The following is a 12,461-nucleotide window of genomic DNA, read 5'->3' on the forward strand; positions in this document are numbered from 1 at the left end:
AAATCTTCATAGTTGGCGTGTTTTCTTGTGCTAGATTCAGTTTAATCCTTGAAATGCCTGGCTAGGTTCGCTTGTCAAAAATAAGCATTTCAAGTTCTCACTTCAAATCGGCTGTGAGAGCACGGTTTCGCTCTCCTGTTCGCCGGCTGGCTGCACTCCGGCGTGCGGCAGCGCTGCCACCCTGTGGCTTCCTGCGGACACGGATCCGCGCCGGCCCTCCGCCTCCGCGTGATGTTACACGGGCGAGCAAAGCAAGGTTTTGGATACCAGGATTCTGAATTTACCGTAGTAACTCTGCACGGTATCTCCGGCAATTTTACAGAGTGCCTTAAGGCTGGTTTTGTTCTTTATGAGCTTCGGGCTCTGAGTCACTACAATTATACAGCCATGGGGTAGAGTGCTGTGATGTCCTCACTCTGACAGTTCTTTCACGTTCTGGATGGCTGTATCACAACAGGTGCTGATTTTTTTTTTTTTTTTTTTTCCTGAATAGCTGATCACATCAGCAAGTTATGAAGGAAATCTTTATACTGATTTTGCTTGAATTTTGACAAAGCTTATATTTTTTTTTCAGTATGACCTTAAAGATCTACAGAAATTCAAAACAAAATGTCTGCAAGCACACACTACCAGTGTCTGTCTCCACCCTTCCTCTTTTCAGGGTATAACTTTTTCTAACACATATTCCTCAGAATAGGAAGTCATTCCTGGATGATAAGAAAATTAATTTTGGTGATGAAGAGATGAAACCTTATCATTTCAAAGTTTTGACTGCTTTGTCAGCCTGATCTTTTCCTGTTTAGACTAGGTCATGTTCTGAAGATTTCATCTTTAGATATATATTTGGAAAAATGTCCAAATGTAAGAAAGTAGCTATGATCCCATTAACATGGAATGCAAATAAGGTGATTTGGCACCTACCTCATTTGACTTGAAGGCTTATCAGTTGTGCTGGAATTTTACTCTATACCTATATAGTTTACAAAACTGGTTGTCCTCTCCTTGCCGTCTCCTCTTCCTGGTCTCCATTCCTCCACGAACTATAACTTGGCTCCGTGGCTTCCTCCACTAGTATGACTGAGATGCCACGGATCTGGATCTTCACGAGGTTCTAACTTACCAGATGCTGTATGACATCAGACAGAGAAGGCTCAGAGGCCACTTCTGATGCTGCCACTTCCTTGCTACATGATTTCATTCTCCTATGCCTTTATTTTGCAATCCCTTGTTTGGGAAGTAAAGAGGAGGTGGAGATGTGGGGAGAGTGTTTCCTGTGCTTGGATATCCTGCATCATGGAATCGTGGGCTGCTTGGGACTATCAGAAACAAGGTAACTGAACTTTAGGACACTGCACATGTTCTTTGTTCAGTAACTACAGCAGTGAGACTGATGAAGATGTAATTTCATTATGTTTTTACTGAACAGTACCTGCAGGTTTCTGTAAAAGGAAATCACTCATCAGACTGAAGCAAATGCTTGGTTATCTGTATTTTTCTATTTTTACAGGATTAACTTTCAATCAGATGAGATCCTGTGCAAAGTAGACTATGGGAAATTGTAGAGGGGAGAGAAGAAAGCTGGATGGCCCCCTGAGGCAGCCCACGATGAAGGCTGGCTGGAGAGTTTTATGCGGCTGTATTGTAAATACTGTAGTGTCTGAGTGGAAGACTGCATTAAAGTATTTGTGTTTGAAGAGGAAGTACCCAGGAGCAACCAGTGTTGTGGACATTCCATGGAAATGACCTTGTGTGAAATGGTCATCAGCTGCAAACATAATACTGCAGGTTAATTATGAGACATCTCCCAAGCTGGCAGCCATCAGGGAATGAGCAAGAAGTCAGTCAGGGGGGGAATCCTTTGCTCCAGGACTTAGTTTATCAGGTGAAACAGTAAACTCAGCAGTGTCTTCTCACACCTCTCTGATGATGTACGGTGTAACTCATGTCACTGCTGTTGATCAGTTACCTCCCTGCTGTAAGTGGCACTTATACCGGCCCCACCATATTCAAACACTGTTTAATTTTATAATATGTATTATTTTATATGTTTGTTTATAGAAAAGATAAATATAGTTACTACATAGTATGTAAATATTTATGTCATTTTTATATGGTATGTATATATATTGCATCGTGTGTATATCTGTATATTGCATAATATATATTTCTAGGTATACTGTTTAATATAAAATAAGCATATTAGGAAAATGGCAGTGAAGTACCTCAACATAAAAGTCAAACCATCAGAATGAGACTTCTCTTTAGTAAACTTTACAATAATTTAATACATATCTGTAGTTTCAGTCTCTATGACTGAATGGTATTTACAGATTATGCATGCTGATTTCTGTTGGCAGTAAAAGAGAAGCATGGTGAAAGTAGAATCAGATGACTGAGTGTGGGGGAAATGAGGAAGAAAAAATTGGTTCGTCAGCAGCTTCCTTGCAGTGCTGTGTGTATCTGTAGCCAAACTGGGGGTGCTGGCCTCTGCTCCCCCTGTCCAGCTTGCCTCCTACCCCAGCAGAACAATGTTAAGCATGCACAGGCAGCACCTACTGGATGTCTGAATTCTTCCCATGGATTTAAGTAGAGGAATAATCTCAATTCCAGATTTTGGGATGAGGTTAATGATGTTAATTGGCAATGGTGAGGAGAGGTACTGCGAGGGCATATGTCAAATACTGGTGTCAGGCAACTCACAACTCAGGTAGAAAAGGTACTGCAGAGTTAAGTAACAAATGAACAAAAGTTTTCAATGTCATAATTTAGGGTATAATGTTGTTTAAACTCATGTTATGTTTGTTCATGAACTTGGCCTCTTGCTCCTGGTGACCTCTAGATTTCATACATATTAGTTATGAGATACAAGCAGCAAAGAGAGTCCCCACTAAGAATTTTGGGCCCATAAAAGAAGAAAGCAGTTTGATCTAGGAAACAAGTGAGAAGGGCATGAGACTGAGGTGAGGCAAAGGCATCAAGTATCTCTTGCTGTAGCTTCTAAGGCTGCAGTGACACTGATAAATAAAACAAGGCTGAGGGTTATCTTTCTTTGTGCATGGGTTTTAGCAGGATCCTTGCTATGCCTTTGGCCTGCCTGACTTTCTTCCCAGAAAGTATCTAAGCACGGTTTTGGAGCAGCATATGCCAGGGACTGTTCTTAACCTTTGGAGAGTAGAATAAAACTCAGATCTGTATGGACGTGTCCCCAGCCACAGCACTGACAGTTGGAGGCAGAGCATGATCCATAGCCTGGTTTATCTATTCTGGTAAGTGTAGATGTATAGATATCCAGCCTGAGAGGATCACTCCCCACATCTTACTGATTCCTATCTTTGTATTGAGTTCAAAGAGCAAACATCATTGGTGATTTCAGCGTGCCTAGGAGAACTCCCTACAGATTTGTGCACTAGAAAAGCTGGTGCCCTAAGCTTATTCCAAAGGTACGTGTGAACCTTCAGCCAGTCATTTGCCATCTCTTTTTCTTCCCATCTGTATAATGATAGTGGCCGCCTGTAGAAAAACATTTGGTCATGCGGGGACAGCCAAATGCTGCGAGGTGACTCCTGTCTTCTGCATACTTTGTGTATTGACTCTGAGATGCCAAGAGTGTAAAAGTCCCTATGTAAGAAAAAAACAACATGTTATCAGCGAGGAAGAACTGTTCCCGTTCTGGTCACCTCAGCCATCAAAAAGCATCACAGGAAACAGGATGCTGTAGCGAGAGGCTATGCTGACACTTCAACTGCTTGTCCCACATGATGGTTTTTGCCTCCTCCCTGACAGGGGAGGGAAGTGCTGCTGCAGCAGCCTGGGAAACCATCCAGGGACAGTTATCTGTGTGAGCACATCCCTGGGAATGCTCTTTGCCTGTGCCCACTCCTCCTCCCCTGCTGCTGCTGTGCAGGCTTTCACAGATGTTCCTCCCAGGAAAAGGCAGCTGCAGCTCTCAGCCTCCTGGTTTCCATCTCCCCGGTGGTCTGGCTCCACCCGTCTGTGATGGAGCTGCTGATAGTTCCTCCCTTCCCAAACCCATCCTGCCACAAGGACTGAGCTGGAGTAATCAGAGGAAGAGGAATTATTCTATGCCTTTTTCTCCCTTTCTTCTTGTCTCCTGGCTGTGTAGCTATACCCTTGCTTTCTTTCCCTAGTGTTTCTGAGCCTTGTTTTTTAAACAACTTGTAAACAACCAAGAGAAAACTCAAGACTGTAGATAATCCATATTTACAGTTGGATATGTTCTAATAGTTTACACAACAGCCTGAGGTCTAAATAAGGACTGTTTTTTTTTCTTTGCTCAAGGAGAAGGACCTCTTAAAATTTAAAGTGAAGGAAGGATTTACAGTTTTTTATTTTCTTGCTTTTGTTATGATCTTTTTTTTCCCGTGCAAGGAGGTTTTGAGGATGGTGTAACTGAGTGCACGCATGCGCATTGGCTTGAAAATGCGTTTCATCTGTTTACAAGTTTCAGTTTAAGGGCAAAACCCTAAGGCAAGAAAATGCGTCATCCGTGGACTGTTGTGACCCTAGGGTATGTCCGTGCCGCATTTGGAAAATGGGATGACTTACATGCCTGGGCCTACTCAAAATCAGTTTTATACTCAGTGACACCAGTGTCTGAAGAGAAACCTGTTACTTGCAGAACTTTGCTGGTTTTGCAGTCTGCTGGCAACAGTCCTCATAAAGGTAACACTTGGGTTTTCCCCATCCTTCCTGGAGCATAACTTTTAGGTCAGACCTATGGCATCTCAGAACTGCAGAAATTTCTCAAGTCATAACAAATCAGTAGCTTTGCAACACTAGCTTCAAAAAAGAGCCATCATTACTGGTTGTGCCACTTCCCATCCATGAACTGTGCTGGGCTGAAGAGCATGAAGCAATCTGTGGCTGAAGAGTGAGCAGAAGATGGTATTTACCCTGTGGGCCTGCCTTTGATAGCACAGCCTTAATACGGGAATAGTCAGCACTACATGGACCTGGACAATGAACGCAAACAATCGGAATCCGACTGTTGGGAGAAATTCTGTATGGAGGATTTTCCAGGTGTATATATACATGGCAATTACAGAATGCTTGGTTGTTTTCTGCTACAAATTTCAGTTTCGTTGAAATTGAAATTCCTGTCATGTAATTGAAATTTTTTCTGTTTTCTTGTCCCTTTTGGGAGACTGAGTGCTAATCTGCATTCAGATATCCAGACAAAAATTAAAATACTCAACAATTTTATCAGATTTTTGCGCTCTACTTGTACACCAGATATGTGTAAGTTTTGTTCTCTTTTAGAAAGTTTATAACCTGCAATTAGAATTTTTTTTTTTTTTTACTACATATTATAATGAGAGGAAATGACAACATGCTTTTGGAAAAAATTGCCTTTTGAAAAATGTATGTAATTTGTTAAAAGGAAGCAAGTTTTTTCCAGGCAGATACAACTGAGGGGTTACAAATATAAATATGTCAAGCAAATATATGTACTTGTGATCTTATCATTATTTCCAGTATTCAAACCAGCTTCCCTACAGAAGAAACAACACAGATTTTCTGTGTCTTTTATTTTCGGAGGTGAGTTGGGAAGTTTTACCTCGGAGGCACTTTAAGGAATAAGCTATCTTGCACATGTTCCCTTATTCATCTTGAATTTTGAGGGCACGACCCGCACTGTGGCTTCACTGCCCCAGTCAGTGCCTGGAGCAGCACTGCATTTTACAGGTGCCTCCAAAGTGGGTTTCTTGCTATGCCAATGCTTCAGGCTGGCAGTTTTCCATCCCAGTGAGAGGATAAGATAAATTTAAAAGGTATTTTCTGTAAGACCTTACAGACTGTGAAAGCTTCATCGAAGGAGCACAATGTCAGCACCAAACCCGGGAGCCTGAGCACTGAGTCAGCGCTGCAAATAAAAGATTTGCTAGTCTCTAGCTGAATTGAGAAATGGTAGTGAAGTAGCTGGTTCGAAACTGGTTTCTTTACAAAGAAAGAAAGAAAGAAACAAAAATTACTAGTATTAAAATCAAATGGAACTAAGCTACTTTTATAGAGTTCTTATCTTAAAACATGTCGGTCCGTAAGCAAGTTTTCTATGAACTTAGGTCCTGTGACTGAAGCAGTGTTTGGAGCTTTGTCTACAGCTGACGCTCTGCTCTATATGCTCTTGTATCCAATAAAGGCTGAACTCATGTTGAAAACCTTCCTTCAGTTGCAAAATCTATAGACTTTTTCTTTACTCAGCTGCCTGTTTTCACACACACACACAAATATTAAAAATTACAGTAATTTAGTTATCTTTGAGACCTCTGTCAAATCTAGCTGAAATCAGGCAATGAGTTCAAACATTACTAGGAGGGAATATATACAGACACTCACACAGCTGCATCTACACCCATGTAGATACAGAAAGATAAACCAAGTCAACTTTTTTTTCCACATGAAAAAGGGGTATAGGTATATTTTGGTAAATATTAAAATGCATCACTTTGTACAGAAAAGCAAGAAAGCAAACAAAATATTTTCTTTAAAGTCATCGACATCAATATTTAAACCTCTTCTATCTTTTCCTTTGCACATTTGCAAGTTCCTTTAAAAAGTATAAATTGCTTCAGTCAGACTAAACATACATTTTCTCTTTGCAAATATTTTGCAGTAAAATAGCACTCAGCAGCAGGGTAGAATAATTTCATTCATTGTTCTCCTGAAGTGTGTAGCAGAACTTTTAATTCATCTAAGAAACTTGGGCTGTTGAAGCCGGCTGCCAGCACTGTGCCATTGCTGTCGGGTCTGTGCCCTTAACACAGGAGGACAGAGTAGCAGGAGTTCCCAACCACATAAATGCCTCTGGAAAATATGTTCATTGTCTTCAAAATAGAGATAAAGCCACTAATTGTTTTACAATCAAAGTAAAGTCATTATTTACCTTTCTGTGTACTGCTGGTTGCTTTTGTTTATTTCTTGTTGCTTTTTGTTTCTTTGTTGCTGAACTGTTGCTCAGAGGCAAGGACTGAGGAAGGTGCAGGATGCTTGAGGAATAATTTAGTCTCCCAGAGACTTGCAATGTAGACTGCTACATAAAGAGAACAGCAGTACGAGAAGCAGCGGTGTCTACTGCTGGTGTTTGCACAGTAAGCGTCTTCAACACTTACTGTTCCTGCAGCTTTTGACACATGGTTACAGCTGTGTTCCTCACATTTCACGGGGTACCACTGTATTCCTCCCTTCCCTTTCTTCAGTGTTGTGTTTCAGGTGGCAAATGAGCACTGCATACGGTAAATTAGGTGGGAAGATGCTGAGTGCAGTTAGCAAGCATTGCAAGACAGGGTGGCAAAGTATTGTGTTAGAATATTCAGAATTTAACTCACTTTTATGCATATCCCAGATGCGTATCAATTTCTGCTTTCTAGAAGGAAATCAGCACCTTGTTGTGAGTCTTGACCACACATTAGTTAGTATGGATTTGAGATTTTGAGTGGTTAAATCCAATGGTTAGTTTCAATTCAGTGAGTAAATTTAGAGGTTAAAATGTGCTTTTGCTGTATCAGTCACCTGCACACAACTTAAGGCCTGTGTGCGGGCCCCTGTTCTGTCTCCCTTTAACAGACCAGCAATTCCCACTGAATTTCCCAGTGCCTATGGCAAAGAAATCAGCAAATCAGCCAGTTCAGCTGTGGTTACCAGAGCCGCTTGTCTCTTCAGCGGCTGTCCTGGGTCTGTGTGTGGCCACAAAGTCAGTCAAGCCCCTGTGTGCAAGAGCACATCTCACCTGGCGCAGTCCCGTCCACAACAGTGAAGGCCAGGCACAGAGGTCTGCTCTTAATTGTGTGGTGTGGAGATAAAGCTGCGCAAAAGTGAAATTAAACAGCTCTCCCCTTCACAGCCATTAGGATAATACAGCAGGCCCTTTTCATAATGAGGGCCGAGATGTTTGCACAGCCCTCAGTTCACAGCGAGCTGCTTTAATTAAACCTAACCTAGCCCACGCATGAACCCGACTGGTGAATTTGGGTCGCCTGGAGGACGCGCCACCTCGTCCAGTTATCTCGGAGGAAAGTGGGGGATGAGAATTAACACAATCCAGGCTGCACGGGTGCCCGGGGCAGCTCAACACTGGCCTGCGGGGGATATTCCGGGGGAGGGAGCCCCCGGGAGGGTCTGCGGCCCCCGCGCTGCCTGTAACCGCGCCTCGGGCCCTGCAGCCGGCCCCCGCAACGGGGCGGACGGAGGGCTTGGTCCGGGGGACGGTCCTGCATCTCCCGCTGCCCCTCTCCTGCTTTCGGCAAGAAAGTACCCAGGTATCAAACGGAACCGAGGGATGGTATTGAAAGAGCAAGTGAGGCGGAAATTTAAAGCCCCTCTGCTAATAATAACAGTATAAATAACCGAAGACATCTTGTAAACAGTGCGGTCATAACCCTGAAACATTAAACAGCGCGGTGGGATCTGGCGCATCAGCTGCCGGCGGCCGCTGCCGGTGCAGGGGGAGCGCCCCGCACTCCTGTTTATCTCAGCCTCATCTCCCACGGGCGCGCTGATCGATAGAGAGGAGATGTTTAAGTTAAAAATTCCCGGTGCTGAGGACCGACTGTACTTCATCAATAGATCACCGCTCCTGTCCCCGCGGAGCGAAGCGGCCGGAGCGGCGGGGTTTGCTCCCGCAGCGCCCGGGCGCCGGGCTGCGGAGCCGGGCCGGGCTCCCGCGGCGAGCTGCGGACCCAGTCATCCCTCCCCCAGGGGTTTGCTCCAGGTCTATAGCTCCGGAGAAGCAGACCTCCTGTGTCCCGGGGCGGAGAGGTGGGATCCCCGCAGCGCGGCCGCTTCGTGGGGCGGCGGGGCTGGAGGAGGAGGCTCAGTCCTTCCCCCGCCGAGCCCGAGAGTCTCGAACGAACACTTAACACCGCTCAGTGTTCAGTAGAAAGGAAGGTTTATTTACAGAAATAGAGCAGAATCTGCTTGAAGAAAATATATCTATATATCTTTAGGGCGAATTACTTCATAGAGATGACTGTCAAAGTCAGTTTTTCTAGGCATCTACATATTTCACAGGTCTCAGACAAAAGATACACGCGGGGTAGGTTTTGTTTGATCTCTGTCTTTTCTCTAGTAGCTCTTGAACCAGCAAGGCTGTGGTTGCGGGACACTCGACTGTACACGCATTTAATAAAGTTAAATAGAGTCAGGATCTCTCGGGGTGGACGGAGTCTTTGCTAGGGCACGTTTGTTCTCCTCTGCGCCGGGAGAGCGGCTCTCCCCGTGGCTCTGGCCGGGGCCCGGGGCAGCGGCGGGGCCGCGGCGGGTCCGTGCCCGCCCCGCCGCCCGCTGCACGGCCGCGCCGGGACGGACGCTGCTGGCCGGGCCGCGGGGCTCAGGATGCCGTCGGGCCGCACAAGCGGTTTGTGTTCACCACTTCTTTCAGGTCACTCTCGGGTTTGCCGGCTACCATAAAAGGCCAAGTCTGTAGCCAGGAAAAGACACGAGTGGGAAGGGGGTTACATACGGAGAAATGCACATTGCAACTCCCATATCGCCAGCGGGTCCGGCTCGGGAGCGCCCGGGGGGACCGAGCCCGGCATTCTCCACCTGAGTCCCCTTCGGGCAGCGCTCAGCGGGGCTGAGTTGCCCCTGGCTTCAGCAAGGACCATTTTGCCTCTCGCCGGCAGCTGATGCCGCCTCTCCTCACGGCCCCGGCCGTCCCCACCGGGCGTCCTCGGGGCGGCGAAGCCCGTCTGATACGCGGCAGAAGGGAGGGAGAAAGGAGCCGCCTGGCTCCGGAACATTCGCATACCCCCGGCATGATCACCGCGGGCCCCCCGCCGCAGCCGTGCCTCCCCCCGGCGTGGGGACTCCGAGCCGCGGGAGCCGCCTCACGCCTCGCCGCGCTACCCCGGGCGCGGGAGCTGCTCGGAGCCCCGGCAGCCCCCGGCCGCTCTCCCTGGCCTCCCGGGGAAAATGTTTTGGTGTGCCTCTGTGCGGAGGAGGAGGGAGGTTATATCTATATTTGATGCTGGTTTTGTTTTACTTATTTTTTTCCCCTATGTTGTTGCACTGAGGATTTTGTTTTTAATCAAAAAATTATCTCCCAGGCCCTTAGCAGCTGACACAGCGGGTAACGTACTTTCCCCCTGAGCCCAGAGCTCAGAAGGCAGAGCCTGACCTCAGTGAAACGTCCCCAGCTCCCCTCTGTGATCCATTTATGAGTCAGGGTCTGCACGTGTGGGCAGTGTAAAGGCTGAATGTCTAAAAAGAGCCCAGGCAGATCTTGCTTACCCCCAGTTTACATCATTTGTACATATTTTTAGAACTGGAAACTGGATATTTCTGGCGGCTGGGTATGGTCGAGAGATCCAGAGCTGCTCAGGAAAACTTTATGTGGTGGGAGCAGCAGGAGGGACACCACACAACCCAGGGAGAGGCATTGTGGAGTGTGTCTGGGGCAGACACCTCCTCTGGGGAGTCTGCACTGGTATTCATTTCTCCTGTGCCAGTTTACAGAGACAGGAGAAATGTCCTGGACACAGCAAACCTGAGCGGATGAGCACAGAACCCCTAGAGTCCTGTATTTAAAAACTAGGGCTTGGGGACAGTATTGTCAAGAAACATTAGGATAGAGGCACAGGATAAGAATAAATCCTTGGTCCTTCCTCAAGCACACCCTTTTCTACCCAAATTTCTATACCTGCCCGCTTGCAGGTAGAAAGCTGCCAACAACCCTCTGTGGTTTCTCAACTGTTTCTGGGGCAGTTAAGCGTAAAGCCTGCCCCTGCTCCTTTGTGGCCAGCGTGGCTGCCTGTCTTCTGGAAGGGGTTGCTAGGAGCAGCAGAGGGGGCCTAGGAGGCTTGGCACTCAGGGCACAGGGCAGCAGGGCAGCTGGTAGCCCGTCCCTTTGTGCAGTACTGCTTTCCACCCCACTGGCACCAGGCTCTCTGTGAGAAGCACAGCAGTTTTGTCCCCACACATGCCCCATGCCAGCTCCTCGCCCGCCTCTCCCCATGCACACGCACGGAGCGCCTGTCCCCGGCGGACTCTGACTTACCAAGTTCACTGGGTGGATGTAGCCGTTCTCATACTTGTCATTGGCCAGGATCTGCCTCAGGTGAGCAATGTAGCTGGAGGCCAACCTCAAGGTGTCCAGTTTGGAAAGTTTGGTGTCTGGGGGCACCCAGGGTAGGGTGGTCTTAAGCCTGGAGAAGGCTTTGCTAAGGACCCTCATCCTCGCCCTTTCCCTGGCGTTGGCAGCATTTCTCTGTACCTGCTTTCCCTCCTGGCTCACTCCATTTAAAGGGCTCTTCTTGGGGGGAGCTTTTTTCCTCTTGCCCGAGGCCCCTCTCCCCTTCTGAGGGGAGCCATTCTCGCCATTGGATCCCTCCTCGTTGCTCTCGGTGGACGCCCCAAACTCTTTGTTAGTATCCATTTTCAGGCCATCGCACTCCAGCATCTCCACCTCCTGCAGATCTTCCACATCACTGAGGGACCCAGTGGACATGGTCTGGAGGATGCCAAACGACCAGCAGGAAAGGGGGGAGGGGGGGAAGAAGGGCAGCTCCTCAAATCTCTTTCAAGGCGGCGTAGGAGAGAAGGGGCGCCAGTATTTTCCTCCCCTTCCCTCCCCGCCCAGGACTAAGGCACAATACCAGTCCAGAGAGGATCCCCGCCCTCCCGCCCCCCAACCCTGCTTTGCCTGTGTTTGAGGGAGGGAGTGAGATTGTGTGAGAGAGGGAGAGAGAGAGCCGAGGAATTTAGTGAGGACACTAGTAATTTATCTGGGGGATAAGAGAGGCGGATCCAGCCCAGGGGAGGGGCCCTGCCCACTGAGCACACCACGTCCCCAATCACAGACCTTTGCACAAGACAGGGAATGAGGTATCCCAGCAAGCCTTCGCCGAGAGCTCGGAACTGGGATTCAAATCTTCACAACTGGACTTAAACATTTCACTTACTCTCTCTCCCCCTGCTCTGTCTTTCTATCCTCCCCATTCCTCCTCCTCCTTCTCCTCCTTCTCTTCTCCTTCCCCACTTCCCTTTACAGCCCAGGGCTGCTCTCCCCCTCTCTGCCTCCTAGATGACCCAGGCAGCTGGTGTCATGATTCCTGATGAAAGCCAAAATGGGTCATGAGCAGAGAGAGCAGCAGATCTACCAGCCAAGCCTTCCAGGGAGCTTTGTAATGCGTGCCGTCGAAACGCTGTCCTGTAACCTAATCTGGGGGAGATTTGTGGATGATTATATTTGTGAACACATCCTGTCCAGCTAATAGCGTATTCCAGGAAGGGAGTGCTCCGCTGCCTGGCCAGCAGCGTGGACCTTGCCGTCACAGCCCAGGGGCTGGAGGCAGGAGGATCTGACTTCTTCCAGCCTTCCGGGGTGACGTCCGACAAGTCCCGGTCCCCCTCGGTCGCTGAGTCTTCCCAGCTGTGAATGCTGCGGAGGCTTCCTGGTCCACAGGTGTGCCAAGTGGCCAAGATCCCAGCAGTCTGTGAGCCCC

At 47.7% G+C, this 12,461-nt stretch overlaps 1 protein-coding gene across 1 annotated transcript; it reads right to left on the reverse strand.

Annotated features, from left to right (window-relative positions):
* Nucleotides 1-8,838: 8,838 nt before the first annotated feature.
* Nucleotides 8,839-11,924, reverse strand: TCF21 (transcription factor 21). Its single transcript, XM_040059058.2, has 2 exons — nucleotides 11,015-11,924; nucleotides 8,839-9,436 (listed from the first exon to the last, which is right to left on the reverse strand). Exons 1-2 carry the CDS (start codon nucleotides 11,462-11,464, stop codon nucleotides 9,347-9,349), a joined length of 540 nt encoding a protein of 179 aa, XP_039914992.1. The 5' UTR covers nucleotides 11,465-11,924; the 3' UTR covers nucleotides 8,839-9,346.
* Nucleotides 11,925-12,461: the final 537 nt, after the last annotated feature.

The sequence above is a fragment of the Hirundo rustica genome, chromosome 3 (assembly GCF_015227805.2).
Source record: "Hirundo rustica isolate bHirRus1 chromosome 3, bHirRus1.pri.v3, whole genome shotgun sequence".
In the NCBI taxonomy this organism is placed as follows: domain Eukaryota; kingdom Metazoa; phylum Chordata; class Aves; order Passeriformes; family Hirundinidae; genus Hirundo; species Hirundo rustica.

Bases quoted from the DNA above. Each gene is read 5' to 3' on its own strand.
- TCF21 (XM_040059058.2), bottom strand. From the start codon at position 11,464: ATGTCCACTGGGTCCCTCAGTGATGTGGAAGATCTGCAGGAGGTGGAG. The intron at 9,437-11,014 runs GTAAGTCAGAGT...TCCTGGCTACAG, and splicing joins ACATCCACCCAGTGAACTTG to ACTTGGCCTTTTATGGTAGC.